The sequence below is a fragment of the Vanacampus margaritifer genome, chromosome 14 (assembly GCF_051991255.1).
Source record: "Vanacampus margaritifer isolate UIUO_Vmar chromosome 14, RoL_Vmar_1.0, whole genome shotgun sequence".
NCBI classification, from domain to species: Eukaryota; Metazoa; Chordata; class Actinopteri; order Syngnathiformes; family Syngnathidae; genus Vanacampus; species Vanacampus margaritifer.
Genome location: NC_135445.1, coordinates 14,690,212 through 14,717,125, shown reverse-complemented (window position 1 = coordinate 14,717,125; position 26,914 = coordinate 14,690,212). Strand labels below are relative to the sequence as shown.

Genomic DNA, 26,914 nt, shown 5'->3' with positions numbered 1-26,914 from the left:
GTAAATGTTAAATCTATACGTATACGTATACAGTAGTCTGCTCGCGAGATAGGAGTAAAATGGCCGCCCTGTGGCTTCAACGACTTGCAGTCGTGTATGGGCTATCGGCTATCCGAAATACATTAAGTTCACGTTGTTTTTTGAGGGTTTCTTTAAATTTTAACACGCCAGTGATCTCGCGCACGCGACATGCGCGCACACACACACACACAGTTTCATGATAATATAAGTTCGTGTTTGCTTTGTATTTTCTTTGATTCAGATTTATTAACAATAACAAATATATTTGTCACATTGCTAGCAAGCTGAAAAGCAAAACCACATGGTATGGTAGGTTTGATACCTTACTTTAATCAAACAATAAATCACACCTAAGTGGACATAAACCTAGTTACAGTTTTTTATGATTGACTAAACACTAAAAACAAAATAATTACATATTATCAACATCTTACACTGAAGGAGCAAAATAATGGACCATATTTTCACCACTGTAAAACATAGTCAGCTAAACATTTTTTTGCAGAACAATACACACAATTTGTAAAACACGTTTATACATTTGAGACAGAAGTATGTCATAATGTGACTTCCTTGCAATTCCAAAGCACTGACTGACAAATCACCACACGCATGAGCCAGGTGATTGAACTCGTACTTGAGCTATTTCAACACGATTGCTTTAATGTAGACGAGCCAATCAGGTTTGAATGCTATAAAAATGCAACAGGTAAGTTCACCTGCTTTCAACCAAAATGGAAGAAGTCAGAGGAAGAAAAGTGCGTGTGAGAGAGGGACTTGGTGGATGATGAGCAGGAGGTCGGAAAAAAAAATCCTTAAATAGGAGAAGACTGTCCTAAAAGAAGAAGATCACATTTGTCAACCATTGATTGACAAGGAGGCTAGACTAAAAGTGAGCCCCATATCATAATAGATTACATAGGCATCTGTCATAGGGACCTTCCAACAAGAAAATAGGTTTAAAAAAATGCCAATAAGGATATTGCCTACAATGTTGTCGATGAATTTCGCCAGCCAATTCCAACTGATCTCTAATACAATTTGTTGTTACAATATACAGTATATTACAATGAATTGCCAGGGCAATTTTGTACATGAAATAACATGGTGAAGTGATGTTTCTGTAGCGTGTAAGGTCCTTGACAGGAAAATGATGTGGCCCATGAAAAAATGAGTGAGACACCGCTGCACTCTAAGGATAATACACTTTTGAGAATTCACTTCTCTAAGCTGCTGTTTTATACATAGTTGTGTTGACAGGCAAAGTACACCAGAATGATGCACCAAACAGTTTTGGGTGTACCAGAAAAAACATTTGTCCCCCCCCAAACTTTCACACTGAAGTTATACCGCTGTGTGTTGTTATATGTGCTTTTAAGCTTCCCTTAAATGTGAAACATTGACCACAAACTGAGCAAGCAAAGGGTTTCTCACCAGTGTGTGTTTTTGCATGTCTTCTTAAGCTTAACTCATCAGAGAACCATTGTTCACAAACTGAGCACTCACACTCGCGAGGTTTTTCAACAGTGTGTGTTTTTGTGTGATCAATTAAGCTTTCCTTACAAGAGAACTTTTGACCACAAACTGAGCAGACAAAAAGTGTAGTGTGCGATCTTGTGTGGGTTCTTAAAAGATGCACTTGAGTGAATCTTTCATCACAAATTGTGCATGAAAACCGCTTAGCTACAGTGTGTGTTGTTGTGTGTCTTTTTAAGCTAGATTTATATGAGAATTGTTCATTGCAAACTGAACAGGAAAAAGGTTTTTCACCAGTGTGGTTTCTTATGTGTATTTTCAAGCTTGCATTGTGAGTGAATTTTTTACCACAAAATGAGCAGGCAAAAGGTTTCTCACCAGTGTGTGTTCTTACATGTACATTTAACTGTCCTTTCCGAGTGAATTTTTGTTCACAAACTGAGCAGGCATAAGGTTTCTCACCAGTGTGTGTTCTTACATGTTCTTTTAACTGTCCTTTCATAGTGAATTTTTGTTCACAAACAGAGCAAGCAAAAGGCTTCTCACCAGTGTGGCTTCTTATGTGTACTTTCAAACTTGAACTGTGAGCGAATGTTTGACCACAAACAGAGCAGGCAAAAGGTTTCTCACCAGTGTGGCTTCTTGTGTGTACTTTTAAACTTGAACTGTGAGCAAATGTTTGACCACAATCTGAGCAGACAAAAGGCTTCTCACCAGTGTGACTTCTTGCGTGTATTTGCAAGCTTGCATTGTAAGTGAATTTTTTACCACAAATTAAGCAGGCAAAAGGTTTGTCACCAGTATGGCTAATCACATGTCTTCTCAATTGAGACTTGTAGCCAAAAGTTTTCCCACACTGAGAACAATTCCAACATTTGCTATCAGTGTGACATGTCACATCACCTTCAGACTGTTCGTCGTCATCAGTGTAAGGTGAGTGTGACGAGTCGTCACCATCTGACATTGGAGCTAACCAGCTGTCTGCAGAGTGCTCGCCAACAATTTCTGTTGTCTTGTGTTGACTTGAGCTGCTGCTTGGAGACTTCGCCCCTTTGTTCTCTTCATATTGACCTTCATCTTCAGTTTTCAAATGGACACCAGTCACAGGAAGCTCTATGAAATCCTCCTCCTCTTTGATATATGGTGGCAGCTTCTCCTTTCTTATGTTGGGAGGCTGCGGCAGCTCCTCTTCTTTAACTTGAATAGGCTCAAAGTCCTCCTCCTTTTTCACGCCAGGGAACGTTGACTCTTGCCGCTCAGGAAGATATTTTACACTGATGTCTGCAGGACACAAGACACACATAGTTTTGTAAAGTCAGTTCGTTGTGACTTTGGTGTTGCGTCTTTTATATTTAAGATGATCAAATGGGCAAATATTACGGTTTGTCCGTATTTAGTTGTGGAAATCACAGAACACAAACTCGTCACGCCTGTAACACTGATTGTTCTGGATATTAAAGGGGGGCGGGGGGGGGTCTATCAAGTCAAAACTTATGGTACAAGCTGCAAAATCTAATCAAAGTTCAATGTAATCTTGCAATCTTAATTGTCTTCCTCATTAATTTGTACATACTTTTAAAAAATCCAAAATGTAAAATAATGATGTTTTAAAAAGAGAAGCTGCTTGTTGGTGCAATATGCTGCTATTTACATATGTTCCATTTAGTCTCTTAATCACGACTACTGTTGGTGATTAGTCAACTAGCAAAATAATCATTTGTGGCAGCCCCAGGTGACAGTGACACCATCACATGCATCCATATCTAGTATTATCTAATAGGCAGTGGATATTATGCCATGACCACACCAGCTAGCGTTATTTTGCCGTGAACAGCTCTGACTGGTCAATCAATATAATTATTTAAAATTATAATATTATTATAAAATATTTATTTAGCACTGGCATTTTAACCAAGCACAATAAATAACAACATCCTCTTTCGGCCAAATCCTTTCGGCTTTAATTTTATTTCAGCCGAATGCCAAAAATGCATATTTTTGGCCTAAATTTTTCAGTGGCCGAATATTCGGTGCATCACTAATACATACATACATACATACATACATTTAAGGCCTGTCAACAATAACGCCTTAACAACTGTGATTAATCTGGAAAAATTAACGCATAAAAAAAAACGCAATTTACCACTCACACTAAGTTTGGCCACAGCTACCTCCTGTAGTCGATCATCGATATTATCGCCAACTTGGCTTTCACAATGTCCAATTTGACATGATCACGCTTTAATACTATCTCTAAACGGGATTCTTATAACATTCACCACCAAAAACTGGGGTGACTTTACATTAGTCCCCTTTCAACAGCAGGCAAATACTAAATAAGAATAATATTTAGTCATAGTATAGCAGTTTTATTTTCACCAGTCATCTGAGCTGTCAATTGTGTGGTTTTCCCAAGGGGCAGATGGTTGGAAGGCCTCACTATAAGAGCTCGACCCAACACAAAATAATGTTCACATTTCACATAAAAGAAAAGCATTTTCCCCCTCAATGTTTTCTTTTAAAGTTATATAAAATAATTGACTTGTTTTGCCAGCCGCTGCTTGTTGCAGACAGTTCTTGTTACAGTAAAATATCTTGCAAATATATCTTGAGTCATTGTCATATCTTGTCGTATCTTTACGTCATATGAATCTACGGTATGCAAATTGAGACGATTGTACATCAGCAAATATGGCCATGCGGCACCTCGCCAAAAATGGTGCGACCAAATCTTGTGCAATGCAACCAATTGAAAAAAATAGTTTAAAATTTATAGTAGAGCCCTGCAGACACCGCCGACCCCCCCTCCCTTGACAAATTAATTTCTGTCACCCCGCCACTTCGGGCACGACGTGATATATATATATTTTTTCAAAACCCAAAATTGGCCTGCCCCCGCTGCTGAAAAAAATCCTAGAGGAAACACTGTGAACAAAATTCCGGACCTAGAAGTAATGAAATAAATGAGAGTTAGGATTACTATATTTCTCACAGAGATCAGTAAAAATAGCAAAGAGATTATTAATGTAAAGATTTTTTTAATCTGACAAGATTTAAACTCTGCCAAAAGAAAGAAAGAAACATTATCCATTTTTGGAAGGTGGAAAGAGATGGGTGTTATTAATAGGGCAAAGATTGGACATACCTTTAAGTTCACAATTATTTCGAAACTGAGACCAAACTCTAAGAGTAGAAATAACAATTGGATTAGATGTGAACTGGGATGGCCCAGAAAGGCAGTTTAGACGCAAGCAGAGGTAGGAGTGAAGCGAAACATGAATTAGCTTCCATCTATTCTACACCGATGCACTCAATGCAGGTTTGTGGATCCAAAGAGACACTTTATGTATGTTAGCCGCCTAGTAATAAATGTTTAAGTAAAGGAGTGCCCTACATTTTCGCTCCCTGGACATACCCAAACCACTACAAAAAAAAATGGCGTGACCCCTCAGTAGGGCACTATAAAGGGAGTCGGGTGCACATTCGGACACAGTCCGTTAGATAAATAAATAAAATGTATTTAAGAAGTATGATCAAGAACTGAACAAACCTGCTCTCTGAAACCCAGTTTGAGGCTTCTTGCTAACAGCGTCCACTCTTTGACTTTGTCGTTGCTTCTCCTCTTTTGGTCCACAAAGTTCCTTCTCGTATTCCGCTGTCCTTCTTGCACACATTGTCACACGACAATCACAAAACTTGACGCTCACACGACTTCTGATTTGCAATGACTTAATCAAAATTGCGTCTCTTTGTTAGCAGCGAGCAAACTATGCTAAGCTAAGATAGCATACGCTAGACCCGGCCGCGAAGCTTCACCGTACATCAAGACGAGTGTACCCGACCACGAAATCTTAAAGAACAATGTTTTTTGTCCAGTAAAGTAGTGACGATCGTACTGTGTCGAGGCGTGAATTGATGAAGCGCTCAGAAGCCAGGACGAATGCGGAAGGGTATTTGCAAAGCACCCTCTGCGGCGCGCATGCGCAGCATGTCGGCAATCTTTGGACGGCCAACTTTTTTTTTAACACGAAAACAATACACAAGCTCGCTGGGAAATAACATTTGTGTTGCAAACAAAAACATAAAAACACCAAAAAAGAAAGCAGACACTTCTACAAGCCAACTATGTTCAGTCTTACATATCAAAAACATAAATAATTTAAGCCCTCTTCACAAAGCGTCTGATAGTCCGTATTCAAGTCTTTCAAGATTGTCAAATAAGAAAAATGTGACTCTCAATTAAACAGAACAATGGATGGCTTTCTATTTTGCCATTTACATTTGTGAATATGGAATTTACCCATAAGCCATCATTATTATATTGCAAAGTCTCCTTCCTTCGATTGGTACATTATTCAAACCTTAAAAAAGGTGGTCCAAATTTAGTTTTGGTACTTTATCCAATTTAATTTGCATCCATAATGTTACATTCTTCCAAAATTCCTTTGTATTAATTTACAAGAGAAAAATCTGTTGTTTCCTCCACCGCAAACCCAAGCCACTTTTTCAACAGATGAAAAATGTAAAATTTCTTTTATTTTAGGAGAAATTGGCAATTTCAAAAAGTTCACATCATCCTTTGTAAGTTTACTTTCACTGTTATGGATGTTCACACTTCCATCAAAATCATAAAATTGTCATAAGGGGTGCGTTGGAGAGGGTGGACCCAAATGCAGGGAGAAAGACTGGGGGAGACAAGAATTGGGAACAAAGTGAGAAGCTTTAATTAAAACTTGTAGGGTTAGGATTAGGGCGAAATTTGACCCTTTGGGATTTAGGGGTATCATTTCGAAAAATCTGAATAACAAAAACTGTCAGTAAACTATTTAGAATTTAAGAAAATAATCAATCAAATACACAGCTACATTGAACAATATATTTTTTTCGTTTTATTTGTTGCATTTTAGCCATCTTGTCACCACCACTCTGGTTCGTGTAAGTGCAATATTCATCCACTAGATGGCCCCATGCAGGGGTCAGCAGTGGCACTCTGGACTGGAAAAAAAAAGGTCTTTGTTATTTGAGTAGCAGAATTTATAAGGGCCAAATTTGACCCCGTGGGTTCTCCAAGGTTAAAAAACAAAGACAAACGTCTGGATGAGAAGCTTACACCCTAAATAACATCACTCCTTCAAAAAATTGCTACATTAAATCTACGTGGCTTTCAACCACAAAAGTTGAGACAGGATAAAATGGATTAATGGTCAGATCTCTTAGTATTTTTTTCTTTTATATTTTTAGATTCTCTTAATTCTACATCTCTCGTAATGTTTATGCCCAAATATTTAATTTCAGTCTTTACCGGAATGGATTCGAAGCTTGTGTCCAAACAATCATAGAGTGGTAATAGTTCATGTTTTTTAAGGCTAAGTTGAAGGCCTGATGCCTGAGAAAACTTAGAGATAACATTTAAGGTCTTTTGGAGCATTGCTTTATCATTTAAAAATATTACAGTGTCATCGGCAACCTCACTGACTTTAAATTCTTTATTTTAAACTTTTATGCCCTCATACTCTTGATTATTTATGATAAGATAGGTCATTAATTGTGTACATAATATGAATAATTTCTGTGAAATTTGACATCCTTGTCTAATACCACAAGATACATCAATTTTTGGTGTGACTCCCGAGTTTACGTGACTCATTGAGCCATTTTCAACAGTAAGAAAATAATAATTTGTCTATAATTAATGTGACAACTTCATTATTTCACATGGGCAATTAATATCTTTAAAAACAAACTTTTCCTCTTGCTGTCGGCTGAAGCTGACATCACCTGTACTGAGGAAATCAGTAACGACCAATCATGGGTCAGTCTGCTGACCAAACCCAGAAAAAAAAAGTGAGGGAGCAGAAAACCATCTTCTAATAATTAGTAATTCTAGTAAAAAAAAATTTAAAGGACAAATTTCCCACCGGAAATTGTTTAAAGTGTAATAAGACACAGTATTTCGTTCCTTGTCTACGTTGCAATAGCAAAAGCTGTTTTTGAGTATGATGTATGTGTACACAAACTTAGTAAAGTCTAACTTTGATTTGTACAAAGTTGCTGTTGTTGACAAAAAATATATAGTACTTTGAAAAAAGAGCATGCTATATTTGGAATAATTACATCTATAAATAATAGTCATAAACTCTTTTCAAAGTTTCTGTTTTTCTTGTCCATCTCATCCCTTCTTTAATCTCTTTTACAATATATTAACAATTCGCAAAATACAACAATCGCATTTCTCACATCTAAAAAATGAAGACCAAAAATTTCGCCGCTCATTTAAAGTGCTTTGTAAATAAAATTGAGTTGAGTTGAACATACACTGTATTGATTCGATCAGATGGTCTAGCCGAAACACTCACGCTCAGGATCTGGCGCACACAAGATCTGACGTGCCCCTTCGACCTATTCTGTACTGGCATATCAGGTAATAACAATCACAATATTAACAATAATTGGCTTGCCCATTCAAATACACGAACCCCGGAATCTGTCAACGTGTTCTTCAGCTGTTCTTTACTCACATGTCGAGTAATTTCCCCCTGCTCATTCACACAAGAAAATGGAATCTTCACTCTACCATAAAATTCGAAACAATCTAAGAAAAAGGTTTTCTGCTCATCTTATTTGTGGGCTCAATCGATTGGTTGAAATTCCCGCGAGGATGGTGTTGAAGAAAAAGAAAATAGAAAATACAGCGAGCACAAGACCACAAGGTCACGGCACCAGATGTAAAGTACTGATGGGAACTTTCACCGGTTCTTTTATCTTAATGCGCGCGATATTATACTAACAGTAACGGCCAGAAGACTGCACATCTCAGTTGAACCATTTATTGGATGTCAGAAAGATCGAGTACACAGCTGTGGAGCCGTTTTCTCTTAGTATGCGGAGGAAGGTGTAATCTATTCAAAATGGTCTCTACCCTTATACAGACGCTCCCCTACTTACGAACATTTGAGTTACGAACAACGGTACATACGAACATTTCTGCGCGTACAGTATGTCGAAAAATGTTCGGGAAGAAATGCTGTAAGTTAGATTTTGTATTGCGCGTAGTGCTTCTTTCCGCCGCTAATACCGACGCTTGGCGCTGTGAGAGCTCATTGGAGGCTCAGCAACGTGTCGAGGAGGAGGAGGAAGAAACGCCGGTCCCCATGAAGGAGGAAATAACTTTTGAAGCCGATTCCAGCGACGACGAAGAATCTCTCATGATATAAAATCCTCCTCTTCCTCCTCCTCCATCAGCTCCTTAAGCATCGAGTACATCTTCCAAAAGTAAGTTAAACTTCATTTTATTTATCTTATTACGTACATGTACATACTGTGTGTGTCTCTCGCTCTCTCTCTCTAACATACGTAGTACAGTACAGTACTGTACGTATTCTCTCCATTTTATTAAAAGTTTTTTTCAGTACAAACCAATGCAGGTTACTTGTACAAGCCTTAAACATACTTATATAAACCTTCAATATACTTATATAGGCTTTAAACATAAATTATAATACAAAATATGGCACTGAAGCAACTTACGAACAAATTCACCTTACGAACGATCGTCCGGAACGTAACTCGTTCGTAAGGTGGGGAGCGTCTGTACTGTCTTGGCCGCCCATCCACACTGGGGGACGGCTCAGCCTAACCCATGTGAAAATGTGTGACCTGATGGTTTTAACTGGATAATGCAACAGAGTGCAGATAGGAAGGCGCCAAGACAGGTCACAGCAATACAACGGCCTAGTCAAGTTTCCTATCAAGGCCTAATCTAACATCTCACACAGCCCTCAGTCACACACAAGCAAGCCTGCACTAATGTGTTTCTCATTGTGCATTTATATGCCACTAGGTAAGCGGAAACGGGACAGAGAAAACCTCTTCATGGAAGCCATGTACCAACTTTATAAAAAGAACTCGGAGACCACAAGAGCGATGTTCTTAGAAGAAATGCAGCTGCGCAAGGTGGAGCTCGAGATCAGACGTGAGGAGCTCCTTATTCTTGATCGGAACCTCAGGCTGGAGCGGGAGATGATCCAAGAAAGCAGCAGGCAAGATGAAGAGTTCCAAATGGTCTTATTGGCAGCAATAAACAGATTGGTGGACTCTATGATCAAAGTACAAAATTGAATATGGCTTTTTTTAAGTCAGTTTTTTTTTGTAGACAAACAAAAAGTTGCAATGCTCAATGTCATTCAATGCGTAGCCGGGATTCGGTCCTCTTCTGGAGCCTATATTGGGTGATTTATTTTTTATTTATTATCCAGCGTCTCAAGTCCTCCGCATTAGGATGCGGATGTGCTGACCAGTCAGCCTCCAAGTATTTTATTATAATTTTTTTAATGACCATTTAATCGTGCTACAAAAACATTAACTCATTCACTCCCAGCTATTTTCACCGAAGCAACCTCGTTTGCTCCCGGCTGTTTTACAGGGTTTTGACTGATTTTGCAAGGCCCATAGAATATTGTGTTCTATTGCTATAAAAAACATGGAACCTTCCAAAAGAAAGATTACAGTCTCTTCTTTCATCAGGAAAAAAGTATATATGCATGTATCTGTTTCCGTTTTGCAGCAATTTGCATTAGAATATAGCTAAATTTCCTCATTATTCACAAACCTGTTGAAAACACTGGGGAAAAGAGCTTGTTGCAACATAGCCCTGGCTGATCTTTTATACTCTACTGCAACCGGCCGGTTTTTTGTAATAACTACCATTGCTTTAAGCGACCTCTTCAGGTCAGTGGCTGCATCAAAGCCTTCTGTATGCTCTAGCATAATAAAACATAAAAAAAAAAAAAAAGAATATGTTTTGGGGCCATGGCAATATTTAAAATAGAACGTTTTTATATGTTTTTGGGAGCATATGAGTTAAATACAAAATCAAACTTCATTTTCCAAATAAACTTTTAATACTTTAAGCTTGTAACTTGATTCCACTTAACAAATTTAACCCTTTCACGGAACCCTTTTTATATCGTACAATATCTACACAATATGGTGCTTGAGCCGCTTTACAATGCCTCATATTCACCCATTTTCCCACGGCAGTGGTCGGCTTCTGCCTTTTACGGCGCCGCCAGCTCCACTGGGAGCAAATCGGGGTTTGGTGTCTTGCTGAAAGACACTTCGACATGGTGGATCAAACCCACCACTTTTATGTGGTCCACTAAAATAACTCAAGTCCATCCACTTCATGTTCTTGCAAAATAAGTTTGTTCTATTCACAACATTTTTATTCACATTTAACTGATGTTACAACCCGACCCCCCCACAACACCAAACCTTTTCTGATGTCAGATTTCAAATACAATTTGTTGTTAACAATATATATTACAAGGAAATGTCAGGGCAATTTCATATATAAAATAACTTTGTGAGGTGTTGCTTTCATATTGTGTAAGGTCCCCCAGATGAAAATTATGTGGCCCATGACAAAAAATGAGTTTGACAACACTGCACTCAAGGGATAATACCTTTTGAGAATTCACTCTTTTTAGGCTATTGTTTTATACATAGTTGTGTTGTCAGGAAAAGTACACTAGAATGATGCACCAAACAGTTTTGGGTGGGACACACACACACTTTTCACACTGAAGTTATACCACTGTGTGTTGTTATGTGTGTTTTTAAGCTTCCCTTAAATGTGAAACATTGACCACAAACTGAGCAGGCAAAGGGTTTCTCACCAGTGTGTGTTTTTGCATGTTTTCTTAAGCTTAACTCATCAGAAAACCTTTGATCACAAACTGAGCACTCGCAAGGTTTTTCAACAGTGTGTGTTTTTGTATGATCTATTAAGCTTTCCTTAGAAGAGAATTTTTTACTACAAATTGAACAGACAAAAAGTGTAGTGTGCAATCTTGTGTGGTTTCTTAAAAGATGCACTTGAGTGAATCTTTCACCACAAATTGTGCATGAAAACCGCTTAGCTCCAGTGTGTGTTGTTATGTGTCTTTTTAAGCTTGACTTATAAGTGAATTTTTCATTGCAAATTGAGCAGGAAAAGGGTTTTTCACCAGTGTGTATTCTTGTGTGCGTTGTCAAGTTTGGCTTTTGAGAAAATCTTTTACTACAAACTGAGCAAGCAAAAGGTTTATCTCTAGTGTGTATTCTTGTGTGGCTTGTTAAATTTGACTTTTGAGAGAAGCTTTGACCACAGTCTGAGCAGGCAAAAGTTTTCTTTTTAGTGTGTGTTCTTGTGTGTATCCGTAGGTTTGCCTTTTCAGAGAAACTTTTACCACACACTGAGCAAGCATAAGGTTTCTCTCCAGTGTGTGTTCTTCTGTGTGCTGCTAAATGGTGCATTTGAGTGAATCGTTTACCACAAACTAAGCAGGCAAAAGGTTTCTCTCCAGTGTGTGTTCTTGTGTGTGCTACCAAGTGCTCCGTTTGATTGAATCTTTTACCACAAAGTGAGCAGGCAAAAGGTTTCTCTCCAGTATGTATTCTCATGTGTCGTTTCAAATCCCACTTATGAGCTAAAGTTTTCCCGCACTGAGAACATTTCCAGCGTTTGTTGTCAGTGTGAGCTGTCATATCACTTTCAGACTGTACATCATCAGTGTAAGAGTGAAACATTATGCCGTCACTATCTGATAGTGGCGCAAAGAGAATGTCTGATTGTGGTTCTCCACAGTGGTCACCATCATCACCTGCTGTCATGTGTCGACTTGAGCTACTGCTTGGAGGCTCCACTACTCTGTTGTCCTCATATTGACCTTTATCTCCATCTTCACTCTTCAAAAAGACACCAGTCAATGGCATCTTGGTGATATCCTCCTCACAGTCTTCTTTTTTAATGCGTGGAGGCTCTTTCACCTCCATTTTATTGTTGCTGGACTCCTCCTCCTCTTGCTCTTTTATGTAGAGGGTTGGTTGTTTGTCCTCCATATTGTAAAGATGCGCTGGCTTCTCCTCTTTAATATACACAGGTTTTTCACCTTCACTTTTAAGGTAGGTGGACACTGGGTGTGCCTCTTCTTTAAAGTGAGGGGGCTCCAGCTCTTCTTCTTTACTGAGTGTGGGCTTGTGCACCTCCATTTGCTCCTTAATGTGGTGGGAACTTGGCTCCTGCTGCTCAGGATGAAGATTTTCACTGATGTCTGCAAAACACAATGGCAAAAATTTATATGGTTTGGTAATGTATGTCGGGCCAATACAGGTTGTTGAAAGAAACTGGTGTGAAGATGAAGTAATGGGTACAGTTGATGTCCAGGAAAAAACATTTGGAAAGACAGATGGTGAACTTTTCAAGGGATGAAAATAAGGCTGTAACAAACACTTCCTTTCAGAGGAGGCAGGAATATAAAGTGACCTAAGGCTAACTACAGTATATTTTGTGCACACAATATAATCTAATCTGAAGAAGGTTAATGACCAAGTATTAGAAGTCAAGGAGGTCGATAACCGGTATTTCAAGACGATATTGATTTGCAGTAAAACAGAACATTAGTGTCAGAATTTTAAAAAAAATCCTTTGTTGAAATGCCATTAATTATGCTTTTTTAAAACAGCTTTTCAAATTTTCAACACCTTGAAGTTTTTTTTTTTTTAAATATATATAAAGAATATACAGCTTTGTTTAAGAATTGTAACAAAAAGTTGCAGGGTGCTTCCAGGGTCATCAGGATGTATTAAGACAATTTAAAAAACTAAACAAACAGCGCCCTAAAGTTTTCTACTGTTAAGTTTTCCAAAATTTCAATACAATTTTTTTTTTTCTTCTTCTAAATAAATATGTAGGGAGTTCCCAGTGTCAGCATCATCTTATACAAATTAAAGTGAAATTTAAAGAAATACATTAAAAAAAAGTTACCTGTATCTGAGTGACAAATGCATGCGAATTAGGGGTGTGAATTGCCTAGTACCTGGTGATTCGATTCGGATCACGATTCATAGGTCACGATTCGATTCGATACAGATTAATCCCGATGCTAATCTATAAATTGATTATTGCAATTTTTTTTTTTTACTCAAATATAGAAAATACTAATCAGTAAACTTGTACATGTACACTGTAAGATTTGTATGAAAATGTATTTATCTGAAAATTCAGGCTTATAACTGAGCCACTGCATTTAAAAAACAGGTTGCAGTCTGTTTCATGTTTGAACAGCACTGAAATAAAATATTAAGGCTTAATGTTCCATTAATATAACATTCTTCCATGCTTAATGTGTGAATCCTAACCCTAAGTAAGACATTTTGTTGAATATTCGGATAAAAAAAATGTATGTTTAAAAATCAATTTGGCCGCATATTGAATCTTTTTTTTTTTCTAACACCCCTAATGCGAATGTAGGTAATTTGGGGTTTTCTTCAGGGTTTGTAAACTGTTTCAACAGATCATCTTCACAGACCGTGAAAAACTGTCTGAACATGTTCAAATTTCTTTGTGACAAGTAAAAACGGTCTGTGAACATCTTACAAATCCTGATAAAAATGCAAAACTCACTATGTTCGCAAGCATTCACTGCTCAGTGAGATGCCAGCTTTATCGCCCTTCAGATTCGTAAAAAGGTTGATGCCGATATTTGTCGAAAGGCCAAATATTGGCGCCGATCATTTTAACCACTATATTCATATCACACATACAGTATAAACTTGAATTTTTCACAAGAGTTTTATTTTTGAAAACCTCATGAACATACATTTCCACACGTGTCTAATATAGGAAACATCTTTTTTCTACTAACAAAAAGCACCCATTATGCACTCCCTACATTTAGTAGTCATGTGTATTGGTATCTTTTGTGTCTATGTTTAATACATCAGGATCAAATATCCATTTTATCTACATATTTTATTTTTTATAACCTTCATTTTCAAGCAAGTCCCATGTCAAGTCACACAATCTTGCTCAGTCACACCATATTGGAATGACAAAATATTTTTAACACAAAAGTACATTTATGTTTCTAAATAATAAGTGAACACACAAAAAGTACATTTACATCTAAAAATTAAATGAACCACCAGAGAATGCATTTAACATCTGCATGAGTGTTTACAGCTACCAACGTATCTAACATTTACTTTGATGATAAAATATTGACATCACACTAAGGGAGTGAACATGTGCCGTAATCATCAGATTTAAAAACTGTATTTGCTGACGGTAGTGCCAATCTTTTTCCCAAATCAACCAAACAAGCTGAGGGCCATAAAATTAGCAACTTAGGTTGACTTCAGTCCCCCACCTTAGAAAAGATTATTCTGATGCAGATATGGCTAAAAAATAGAGAATATTGGCACGGCTAATCGCTCTAGCACTACTGTATGTGTGTGTGTGTTTTTAAATTAATAACAAAGACAAAAATGGGTGATTATGCATCACATTCATGCAAAATTTGACCTAAAAATTGCTTCCCCCATGAGCAGTAAAAATGACATGTGTACTTTCCTTTCAGAATATTACATAAAAATAAGCCAACAGATAAAAACGATATGCACATTTGTAATATAACAAAGTTTTGACATTTTAGATTGAGTTCCACTTTAAGAAGCTAGACTGCTCAAAATCAGTCATGACCACTAGTTTCAGTATTGACCTTTTGCACGTGACGTCACAGCCCTCATGGGAACGCCCCCTCCGGGACGCTGGACGACAGAAGAGCCACTTGCCTGTATTGTAACCATTGAATCTCGAACAGCGTAAAGTCCTTTATCTAATCGATTATCTTATAAAATGGTTATATCTTGCTGTGCGGTTGGTTGTACAGACAGACAAAGGAGTAAACCAAATGTTGCTTTTTATCGCATACCTACTAATGAAGACGAATGACGATGATTGATAGCAGCAATCAACAGAAAGGACTGGCAGCCCGCCCACAAAGTATTCGCAGCGATCATTTTTTGCGAGGTTAGTAGATAAATGTTGTAATTAGTAGATAAATGTTTATACATTTTGCTAGTAAACGTACACTCTAACAAAGATTGTAACAGGAGGTGTCGAATTGCGTGTTTCAAATCACATTAACGAGCCAGATAGTTAGCGTCCACTCCAACTGCACGAACACACAGCTTAGTTTTTAAATGCACCTTTTTCAAAACTATTAAGTGCATTTGACTGTTTAATAATGGGGGATTTCGTCTTTGTGTTTGGAGTTTTTCACTCTGGAGCCGGAGTCGGATTGATGAAATTACTGCATAGCTTGCCACTACGATAGTCATTTGTTCCATGCTAGTAAACATAGGAACATAACATCATCACAGCGTTTTAATATAGAACGGACTATGTAAAAATAAATCAGTTAGCATAATAAACAAGTTTTACCTTTGCATTACGAGGTATATTGTCCCCCGGTGGGAGCGTAACATCTCGTCACAGAGACTCAGCCAGCGTCAAGATTTTGAATCAGCCCCGGTGTAAGAAGAAGAGACGGCATTGACTACATAATGATTTAGGTCGTGCGCTGTGAATTCCAGCTAAGTCGGCGATTTCATTAACTTGGTAAAAACAGCATGCAACAGAAGGTAAAGGGTTATTTTCAAACTAGCGATCTCCAACCTAAGTAAATATCGCGCTCTATGAGTCCCGACTAAATGTGCAGCTTCGACTGACAGGCGACCTTCGGTTGAAGTAATAGATTCCATGGCTCTATGGGCAATAACTTTTCATTTGTAAAATAGCAGTCGCTAAGTCACTAAGTCGCTCCGGGTCACGTCCACTTCCATTCAACAATCATTTCCTTCTGCCGTCCGTCACAGGGCAGTCACGTGATCACGTGACGTTGGTGCAAATGGTCAATTCAACATTCCGTTAAAAGTTTCATTGATTAGTGCTATTCTCGCCAGGACATTTGTGTCTCTTAACTTGACCTTTCTGAGAGAATCTTTGACCACAAACTCTACAATCAAAAGGTCTCTCACCAGTGTGTATTCTTTTGTGTATTCCTAAATAACCCTTCTGAGTGAATCTTTGACCACAAACTGAGCAGGCAAAAGGCTTCTCGCCAGTGTGGGTTCTCATGTGTAATCTTAAAATTCCCTTTCGAGAGAATGTTTTACCACAATCTGAGCAGGTGAATGGTTTCTCACCAGTGTGCGTTCTTGTATGCGTTTTTAAGCTTTCCTTTCTTGAGAATGTTTGACCACAAACTGGGCAGGCAAAAGATTTTTTACCAGAGTGTGTTATTGTGTGTATTCTTAGGTTTCCCTTTTCTGAGAATCTTAAACCACACACTGAGCAAACAAAAGGTTTTTCTCCAGTGTGTATTCTTTTGTGTGTTGTCAAATGACTTCCTTGAAAGTATCTTTTACCACAAATTGAGCAGACAAAAGGTTTCTCTCCAGTGTGTGTTCTAGTGTGCGTTGCCAAATGGGTGGCTTGAGAGAATCTTTTACCACAAACTGAGCAGATAAAAGGTTTCTCTCCAGTGTGTGTTCTTACATGTTTAGTCAAACCGCTTTTACAAGCAAACGTTTTCCCACACTGAGAACATTCCCAAGGTTTGTTGTCAGTGTGGGATGACTGTTCTTCATCATCATTAAGAGAGTGTGACCTTCTGTCATCGCTATCTGATAGTGGATCTAAGAGCTTGTGGGTTCTTGTGTGCGTTGTCAAATTGGCTCTTCTCATAAATCTTTGACCACAAACTGAGCAGGAAAATCCTTTTTCACCAGTGTGCGTTTTTATGTGTGTTGTCAAGTGGGTCGTTTGAGAGAAGCTTTTACCACAAACCGTGCAGGCAAAAGGCTTCTCTCCAGTATGCGTTCTTGTGTGGGTAGCCAAATGGTTTGCTTGAGAGAATCTTTTACCACAAACTGAGCAGGCAAAGGGTTTCTCTCCGGTGTGTATTCTCATGTGTCGTTTCAAATCCCACTTATAAGAAAATGTTTTCTCACACCGAGGACATTTCCAGTGTTTGTTGTCAGTGTGGGCTGTCTTATCACTTTCAGACTGTTCATCATGATGATGATCATCATCAACAGTGTGAGGAGAGTGCGACGTGTCATCACTATCTGATACTGGAGCTAAGTGACTGTCTGCTTGTGATCCTTCACAGTGGTTTCCATCACCTTCTGTTGTCATGCGTTGACTTGAGCTGCTGCTTGGAGACTCCAGCCCTCTGTTCTCCACACTTGGATCTTGATCGTCATCTTCACTCTTTAAAGGAACACCAGTCAGTGTCATATCTTTGTCCTCTTCTTCCTCCTTAATATGAGGTGATTCTCTCAATTGATGGAGCTCCCACTCTTCTTCTTTAATGTGCAGGGGATCCTTGCCCTCCGTGAGCTCCTGAATGTGGGGCGACTTTGGCCCCTGCTGCTCAGAATGAATAGTTTCACTGACATCTGAAAGACAAGAATATAAAATAAACTCAATACTAGAGCCCGGCCAAAATGGATTGGCTACATTCTAATCATGGCATCGCTTGTTAAAAAAAATATGAAATGTTCTTTTTTTTTTTTTTTTTTTTTTTTGCTGGCTCGAAGGAGCGGCAGCTCAGATTTAGAAGTAGTGGCCCGCTACCGCTAACTTAATAGAAACAGAAACTAAATATTAAATATTCTGTTAAGTCATTTGTGTGTGTTTTTAATACATTATGTTGGAAGATTTGATTTGATCTTTATTTATCTCTAACAAATACTAAAAAATATACAGTATATATATAAACAAAAAAGGTCAGAAAGAAGCCAAAGCTTAGTCCTACCCCTCCTTACAATCCAAATCATTACCACTAACAACTTATAAAATAAATACAAATAGAATAAATTTAAAAAATTTAAAATAAACTAGAGATGCGAGCAGTTACAAAGGGCCCTCATAGCCCGGGCCACTTTAGGGTACTTGCATGTTGGGATACTGGCACGCAGAATTTATTTGAAAATGGCAAAATAAACCTTTACATATTATGGATTTTTTTTTTTGTTGCCAGGTGTGATGAATGTGCAAAGCTCAATGAATTTTGGTCAATGTTAACACCCTCAAAAATCAGCCTCCGTTTTATTTTTGGGCAACGAGTTTTAACGATTTTAAAGTACATACTGTATATACACATCATCGTTAGATTTACTCATAGCACAATATTGCTTTTATTGTCCATAGAGGACATAATAAATGAATAAATAAATTAAAAGTACATATGTATGGATAGGTCTGATGCCACTAAAAATTTTGAGTAGTCGAAAGTAAAAAAATATATATTTGTAAATGACTTAGAATGCTGAATGGGTGGTTTACAAGACGTGTTTAAAATTGTTACTAACTACTTAATTGTGGCATTTAAGCAAGTTATGCACAAAAAAATGAATAACTATTTTATTTGCACACACTATGAATGTTAAGTTTACGTTAAAACTTCGAACAGGATTTTTTTTTTCTTTTAATAAATGCAACCTTTAAATAAATGTTTGTAAAATCGTAATCGTCCAGAATATGACTAAAAAAACAATAGAGATTTTATTCTTTGGCCATATCACCCAGCCCTAGCTAGGTATAAGATTTTTGAATACATTATAGAAAAGTAAACTAAAAGCCAGTTGTACAGTTTTCATCTATAATAGCAGTATTATTTTTTGTCTGCACTATTTTGCACCAGGGATTTTATTTTAAAACTATATTGTTCAGCGCTAAATCTACAAGCTTTTCAAATTAAAACGTCGGAATTGATGCCCGGGTCCACATAATCAAGAGGTGACACCATCACACGCATCCATATAGGGCAGGGATCACCAATTCCAGTTCTTGAGGTCCGGAGTCCTGCAGGTTTTAGATGTTTTTGCCCAGTAGCACACCTGATTCATATACAGTAATCAGCTCATCAGCATGCCTGATAACGATCCTGAAAAACATCTAAAACCTGCAGGACTTTGGACCTCGAGGACCAGAATTGGTGAATCCTGATATAAGGTGTTATCAAATATGCAGTGGATATTTTGCCATGACCTGAACACTTTGCGACAAGAAATTGAAGAAAGAAAAAAAAGGTGTATAGAGTGGATTCAAACCCGTGACCCAGCCAGCATCAGAGGCGACCACACACCTACTACTTCACGAGCTGGTACACACATTCACTGCTGCAGAATTTGTACTTGCAGTTCTTGTGCAATTAACTGAAAAATTGTGCTAAGTGGCAAGTTTCCGGTCACGGCAAAATATCAACAGCTTATGCTGAATATCAGGGTTATCATAGTTTTGGAATATTAATTTTCGTTTTTAGTTTCATTTTCATTTTTTATTTAAATAGTTTTTTTTAGTTTTCAGGGTGGTTCTGTTAGTTTTTATTTGTTTTAGTTATTTAAAAAATGCTTCGTTTTAGTTTTCGTTGTTTTTCTGTGTTTGTTTTTAATGTGTATTACTAGTGCGCAGAGGTGGCAAATCCAGGTCCAGAAAGTAAAACTCTGCCACAGTTTAACTTTAGCCATTGATGCTAGCTAGCTAGCTAGCTCCCTAGCAGGTAAACGAGCACCATGGAGCTAGCCAGGGAGCTAGCTAGCGAGCACCTGGGGTTAAAACAAAACTGTGACAGGGTTTTTACTTTCTGGACCTGGATTTGCCATCTCTGCTTGTGCATTTGATACAAACATTTGATAAACACCACAGTAAAATGAGAAAAAGTAACTAATTTACTATCTAGTGTTGCATTTCGTTGTCTCTTCGGAGCGACGTCATGTGAAAGTGCTTTTCTATTGCTTGCTGCTAGATGACATCACTTCTGTGACACTTCAAATGTCCTTATTCCGGTGAAATAAATATACTTAAAATCACATTTAAAATCATCCCCAAAGGATCATGCGTTAAATTAATTACTAAAACAAAGGACATTTTCGCTATAATTATGGTTAGTTTTGTAAACATTAAATGTAGTTTCAGTTAGTTTTTGTTTTTTTTAAAAGCATTGTCGTTTTTATTTCATTTTGTTGATGAAATTGTTTTTTGAATTTTAATTCTTGTTTTTTGTTAGTTATGCCTGATGATATTACAGTCATCAGAAATTATCATGAAATGGACATTTTAACAGAACACTTATATTGCTACGAGGGAGAATCAGGAGCTCCAGAATAAAGATCGCTTTATTTCAAGATGTTTGATTTTGAGATCTCTCCAAATACCCTCCTTAAAGGTGAATTGTGCCGTTTAAAAAGGCAATGTTAAAGCTTTTTCTACATCATGCATGCTTCACCAATGCCAAGATGAGTACGTAGAGCCCTGACTGTTTTACACTGACTGCACCTATCATCTTTTATCTTCCCTTTATGGTAGAGTGTGCGGACTCTGCACACTCTACAGTTTCTTTGGAGAGGGGAGGGGAAAAGTTTTTCTTACCTCATTTGAAGTCATGTCTTTGTTTGTCAACTGTGACTGTCTTTTTAAGATCGTGCACATACTCGCATGTGCACCATGAACGAGCCTGACACAGATGCTGCAATTACGCTTTGGGTCAGAGGTGGCAGTCGCGAGTAAAAAAAGTGACAAACTGCACAAAGATCCTTTAAGGTCTCTTATTTCCCTTTCCTAGCAGCCCAAAAGTTTAAATTGTTGTTAAAGTGTCCAAAAATAAGTGTTGAATCAACAATGATGTTGTTGTTTTTGTTGTAACATGCTAGCGCTAGTAGCTAGTGCGGTCAGGAAACTAGCTAACTTGGTTTAAAAATAACCCGAGATTCTTCACCTCAATTTTTCAATTGATAAATGCACAGAGATGTTTTTGTGTGTTTATGTTGCATCTGCCTTAGACCCCAGGTTTAAGTCAATGCGCTTCCTGTCGCTTATAGAAGTGCAGGAGACATATGCCATGGTGGTGTCCAAGGCTGTTGCCCTGATGGTAATTAAACCTTGTAAACTCTTACAGTAGTTAGGTCATTTGAATTTGAGTTTTATTTTCAACTTTAAAGTTTCAAACCTAGCACTATTTATTGAAAAATATCATTTGCGCATCTGACCATGTACAAAGATGTTTGATATTTTGGAATGATTAGTTGCTAGTGCTTTGATATAGCGATGAACATTTTTATTAATTACAAAACCTGTAACAATTAAAGGTGTGCCTTATTACTCTGTCTTACAGGAGCATGCAGACAAGGAAATACACTTGCAGCCTGATGGTGACGTTGAGGAGGGAGGAAGCACCGAAGTGAGTGATCCTGCTAATGACTTAAGTGATGAGGACAGACCACCAAAACACCAACACAGGGATGTGATTTGACCAAAGTGAAATTATCTGAAAATTTAGCCAGGGGTCTGGGGGCCGCTGGCACCCAGCTAGGTCCAGGGCAGTGCCCTGGTGGGGGGAGCTCATGGGTTTTCCGTGTTTTTAAGTACTTTCAATGCACTCACATGACAAAGAAATAGACAAAACAACAGCATAAATTTTCAATGTATATTGAACTATCCCATATAAAATGGCAGTTTTAGTCAACTCAAAATCAGTCACATTCAAAAACATTGGACTGTCTTTGCTTTTAAAAACTATCACTGAGAATATCATCATATCTAACTAATGTGATTACTAAGTTAACACATAAATAATGTTGAAGAGTTCAAATTTCATGAACAAATAATTGTATCATGACCAAATGAAAAGTAACTCATATTAGAGCATACCACAAATGTCTTTGTTATAGCAGAAGATGTTATCTGTCGGAGTCATGTGCATACACAATGAACTACTAAAAAAATAAAAAAATAAAAAAAATAAAAATAAAATAAAAATAAAAAATCGGATTTTTTTTTTTGGGGGGGGGGGGAGATAAAAAAAGCGGAATTCCGCGAATTAGCGGAAAAATCACATCCCTGCCAACAACAACAAAAGATCTGCACTTGTAAACCTCCTGGGACAAACATTCCAGATCTTCGCTGACCCCATCGTCACCTAACTCCAAGGCTGAAAAGGAGGTCCAGCTATATCAAGATTCTCTACCTCTACCACTGTCAGATGAACAGTTGAGTTGGTGGAAATCTGAAGAATGCAAGTACCCACTCCTTGCCAAACTGGCCCAGAGGTACCTGTGTGTCCCAGGGGCTAGTGTGCCTTCAGAAAGAATCTTTTCTACTGCTGGTGACATAATCACTGCTCAGAGGTGTGCTCTTACATCTGAGCATGCTGATCAGTTAGTGTTTCTCAAGATGAATATGCCTTGATATTTCCACTCCCCAGGTTAAAACAATTTAAGGTAAGTTGTTACCAATGTTTCAGTATCAGAAAGCAGTGCAGTGTCTGGTTTGCAAATGTTATTTATGTTCATGCACTTTAATGTGTCCAGTAGTGCAGTGTTATGTTATAAATGTTTATGCACTTTAATTTGCCTCACTGTACAATGTTTACAGTTACAAGGTTAAGAGGCAGTGAGGCATTTTATGCAGAATATATGTACATGTTTCTTTGTACATTGTACAAAGTTTTGGCATTGAATAAATGCATAATTAGACATTTTGCTTTTTATGGGTATTTGTTGGCTTTTTCAGTCACATATCGTGATATATTGTTGAATTTTATTATATATAGTTTTTACAATATATAGAAAATAGTAGATAAAGTGTATCGTGATACTATGGATATCGTGAGCCAAATATCGTCAGTTTCGAAGCGCGAGTTACCCGTATCATCCCACCCTACTAGTAGATGACAGCCCCGTGGTTAGGCAGATCCTCTGTCATTTGAGAAAAGAAAAAAATAAGGACAAAAACCATTGGCACATTTGTAAAACTCTGGACTGTTAGATATTTGTGTTTTTAAATGACTGTGAATCTTTTCCTTTGTAAACTATTTTTGCTCGTTTTGTGATTGGAATTTTGTATCCTTAAACGCAAATTTTCAACTGCGTATTGAATATTATTAATAATAATTATGTTAAATGTGATGTCATACAGTGCCCGGATAAAAGTTTCTCCATTAACAACAAACACAGGGATACTATTAATATATATATATATATATATATATATATATATATATATATCACGCACACACACACACAGTATTTAAGCAGTAAGAGCAAGAAATTAACAAACCTGCTCTCTGAAACCCAGTTCGGGGCATCTTGCAAACAGCGTCCACTCGTTGACTTAGTCGCAGCTTCTCCTCTTGTAGCCCGCAAAGTTCTTCTTCGTATTCCGCTGTCCTTCTTGCACACGTTTTCAAACGACAATCACAAACGTTGACGCTCACTGGTGCTCTGATTTGCTATGACTTAATCAAAATTGCGTCGCCTTGTTAACAGCTCGCAAACTATAAGATAGCATCAGCTTGACCAGGCCGCGAAGCTTCACCGTACATCAAGACGAGTGTACCCGAAAGCGAAGACTTAAAGAACAATGTTGTCTAGTAAAGTAGTGACGATCGCACTTTGTTGAGGCTACCGTACGTTAATTTGGCACGAATTCATGAAGCTCTAACGAAGCGCTCGAAAGCCAGAACGAATGCGGAAAGATATTTGCGAAGCGCCAACTGCGACTCGCATAGTGCAGCATGTCGGCCATCTTTGACAGCCAACTACGGCAAATCCACTAGGACAAAACAGGAGACCCATGCCGTCTCGTACACAGGTTTTGGTTTAAAAATGCAATTTTTGCAGAATGTATTTCTCTGCATAACATAACATTCGGCCGAAAACTGCTGTAATATAATTATATTATAATTATAATTATAATTATAAATATATATATATATATATATATATATATATATATATATATATATATATATATATATATATATATATATATATATATATATATATATATAGTAAATTTAAAATCGCAATGGCTCTTTTAAGAGCCAACGCAACGCAATTTCATCTTAATAGTAAATTCTTATTTTTTGTGTGTATTTTATTTGTTCATTTGACAAAGTCGTCCACACAAAAACACGTAAACCATAAAAATTAAATATTGAGTATTGACTTGTGGCTCAAACATGAATCATCTGGTCCTCTTGGGGGAATTTTTGTTTTTATAACACCATAGTCATCTTCAAACACCATTCCAGCATATATAATTTATACACAATATAATGTTAATTTTCACAAATAACTCGACAAATCATTACAACACATTTATTGGAGAAAAAAAATACTTCCTGGTGCCATCGTGTTTTGGCGTTGAGTTAGGTGAAGCTCCTCCCTCGAGATTGCTCAACTGTTGTTGCTCTTTCAGGTCCGCAAACTTGTAATAAGAAAGGCCGCCCGCACTGTGATATAGTTATTCAACAACGAATTGATCTTACTAATTCATAATGTCTGGCAGAGGTAAAGGTGGTAAAGGACTTGGCAAAGGAGGCGCCAAGCGTCATCGCAAAGTTCTCCGCGACAACATCCAGGGTATCACGAAGCCCGCCATTCGCCGTCTGGCTCGCCGTGGTGGAGTCAAGCGCATCTCCGGGCTCATCTACGAGGAGACTCGCGGTGTCCTTAAAGTTTTTCTGGAGAACGTCATCCGCGACGCTGTCACCTATACTGAGCACGCTAAGCGGAAGACGGTCACCGCTATGGATGTGGTGTATGCCCTGAAAAGACAAGGGCGTACTCTCTACGGTTTCGGCGGTTAAACTATCGACTGCTCAACACAACAATCAAAGGTCCTTTTAAGGACCACTCAACACGTCTTTTAGGAGTATCGTTCCTTGTTATGGAATTAATTAATTACTATAAATTAATAGCGCTGTTACATTTGTTTAATGCAATAAAGATTTTTTTTTTTCAAAAGTGATTAATTGCCGACTTTGAAGGGGTAAACTCATTTCCTACAGTAACAATACCAGGGCTAAAAGAGTATAGCCATACAAAGTTTGCAGTAATTGTAGCGATACTAAAAAAAAAAAACTTGGTCGATGATTGTTTCTTAATGAATTTGGATCAATTAAAGTACAATTTTGCTGGAATGTTCATCAAATAAATTTGTGCTTGGACAGTTGTATTATTATTTTATTCCTTCAGCTCGACAGCGAGGCAAGCTATTTATCAGTGCATATGCAAATTTGGTTGTGCGGACACCCTTCTCTTGATTGGTGGACTGATTTCATGCTCTTTCCTGGTTGGCTGCTAGCGCCAGTTTAGAATGTTGTCTTTACTGACAGCAACGGAAGGGACAGCGACTTTTACTGGCACCAGACACATTTGGGAAAATATTTAAATTAAGTTGTCTTCTTATTGCTTTTTTCAAATCAGGAAAAGTTTATTTACAATTTTTCACTTTTGGAAGTTGAACAAACTTGCACACTGCACAGCAAGCACCAGGCAAGAAATAGACACGCCTCCGAGTGACTCGCTTCAAAAGAGATTTTTAAGCCAATCAAAAAATGGCGCAGGGCACATTTTTACCGCCCCAGACGGACTCATTTCAAAAGAGCTTTTAAGCCAATCAAAAGGTGGCGCCGGCACATTAAAATTTGCATGAAGTGGATATAAAAGCACTGGCTGAAAGTGTTTGCCATCATTCGAATTGTAGGTAGTCTACAGTATCGAAACCATGCCTGAACCGCCCGCCAAGTCCGCGCCTAAGAAGGGCTCCAAGAAAGCCGTCTCCAAAGCCCCGGGGAAACCGGGCCGGAAGAGAAGGGGTAAGAGAAAGGAGAGCTACGCCATCTACGTGTACAAAGTGCTGAAGCAGGTCCACCCGGACACCGGCATCTCGTCCAAGGCCATGAGCATCATGAACTCGTTCGTCAACGACATCTTCGAGCGCATCGCCTCTGAGGCTTCTCGTCTGGCTCATTACAACAAGCGCTCCACCATCTCGTCTAGAGAGATTCAGACCGCCGTGCGTCTTCTGCTACCTGGCGAGCTAGCCAAGCACGCCGTCTCTGAGGGCACCAAGGCCGTCACCAAGTACACCAGCTCCAAGTAATCGCTCTGGCAATATTGTACCCTAAACCAACGGTTCTTTTAAGAGCCACACATTTCATCTTTAAGAGTAAGTTTCCAAATGAAACCACTGCTACCAGATATTTTAGGTTTTGAAATCAATTTATCAGTAAGTTAGCCACGCTTTTCCAATTTAGACTAGATTCGTTTTTAAGCGTGCTATATCAATCAGAAACATAACCGGACTGCTTGGAAGTTATTTTAAATGTCGCAATAATCATATTCTCTAGTCCATAGTCATATGAGCTTGTCTTTTTCATTAGTCTCAAGTAGTTATTCCGATCAGCGGACAAGGCTCTCAGCTGCCCAAAAACTAAATAAAAATAAAATGCGAACGATCAGAACATTAGTCCAGATTCCAATCGATTCTCAACAACACCAACAAGATATTGGTCTCTTTGAATCAATAAGATTCCAGCTGACATGAGCCGAGTTCATTCGCGAATGTGGCGGGAAGAATCGCAAAACCTCGAGATAAGTGACTTCAGAGTCAAACATCCAGGACCATTCGCGATATTTCCTGGTTTTCCTCCGAAAACGAGGCATACATAGAAAAGGCTTTGTTTAAAGGAGTGTAAATGGGCTCTGGGCGACGAGGCATCGCTTTCCTTCGGTGCTG

At 38.1% G+C, this 26,914-nt stretch overlaps 5 protein-coding genes across 5 annotated transcripts; 2 read left to right on the top strand and 3 right to left on the bottom strand.

Annotated features, from left to right (window-relative positions):
- Positions 1 to 326: 326 nt before the first annotated feature.
- Positions 327 to 5,479, bottom strand: LOC144063749 (uncharacterized). Its single transcript, XM_077585586.1, has 2 exons — positions 5,051 to 5,479; positions 327 to 2,778 (listed from the first exon to the last, which is right to left on the bottom strand). The coding sequence occupies exons 1-2, from the start codon at positions 5,172 to 5,174 to the stop codon at positions 1,355 to 1,357; spliced, it is 1,548 nt and encodes a 515-aa protein (XP_077441712.1). The 5' UTR covers positions 5,175 to 5,479; the 3' UTR covers positions 327 to 1,354.
- A 4,996-nt stretch (positions 5,480 to 10,475) lies between these two features.
- Positions 10,476 to 23,928, bottom strand: LOC144063744 (uncharacterized). Its single transcript, XM_077585582.1, has 3 exons — positions 23,447 to 23,928; positions 17,512 to 17,787; positions 10,476 to 12,593 (listed from the first exon to the last, which is right to left on the bottom strand). The coding sequence occupies exons 1-3, from the start codon at positions 23,472 to 23,474 to the stop codon at positions 11,077 to 11,079; spliced, it is 1,821 nt and encodes a 606-aa protein (XP_077441708.1). The 5' UTR covers positions 23,475 to 23,928; the 3' UTR covers positions 10,476 to 11,076.
- On the bottom strand, positions 14,092 to 17,446 carry LOC144063756 (uncharacterized). Its single transcript, XM_077585595.1, has one exon. The coding sequence runs from the start codon at positions 17,294 to 17,296 to the stop codon at positions 16,262 to 16,264; it is 1,035 nt and encodes a 344-aa protein (XP_077441721.1). The 5' UTR covers positions 17,297 to 17,446; the 3' UTR covers positions 14,092 to 16,261.
- Positions 23,929 to 24,659: 731 nt separating the features above from the next.
- LOC144063774 (histone H4) lies at positions 24,660 to 25,027 on the top strand. The gene has a single exon (XM_077585613.1). It carries the CDS (start codon positions 24,669 to 24,671, stop codon positions 24,978 to 24,980), a length of 312 nt encoding a protein of 103 aa, XP_077441739.1. The 5' UTR covers positions 24,660 to 24,668; the 3' UTR covers positions 24,981 to 25,027.
- Positions 25,028 to 25,891: 864 nt separating this feature from the next.
- LOC144063778 (histone H2B-like) lies at positions 25,892 to 26,327 on the top strand. The gene has a single exon (XM_077585617.1). The coding sequence runs from the start codon at positions 25,901 to 25,903 to the stop codon at positions 26,276 to 26,278; it is 378 nt and encodes a 125-aa protein (XP_077441743.1). The 5' UTR covers positions 25,892 to 25,900; the 3' UTR covers positions 26,279 to 26,327.
- Positions 26,328 to 26,914: the final 587 nt, after the last annotated feature.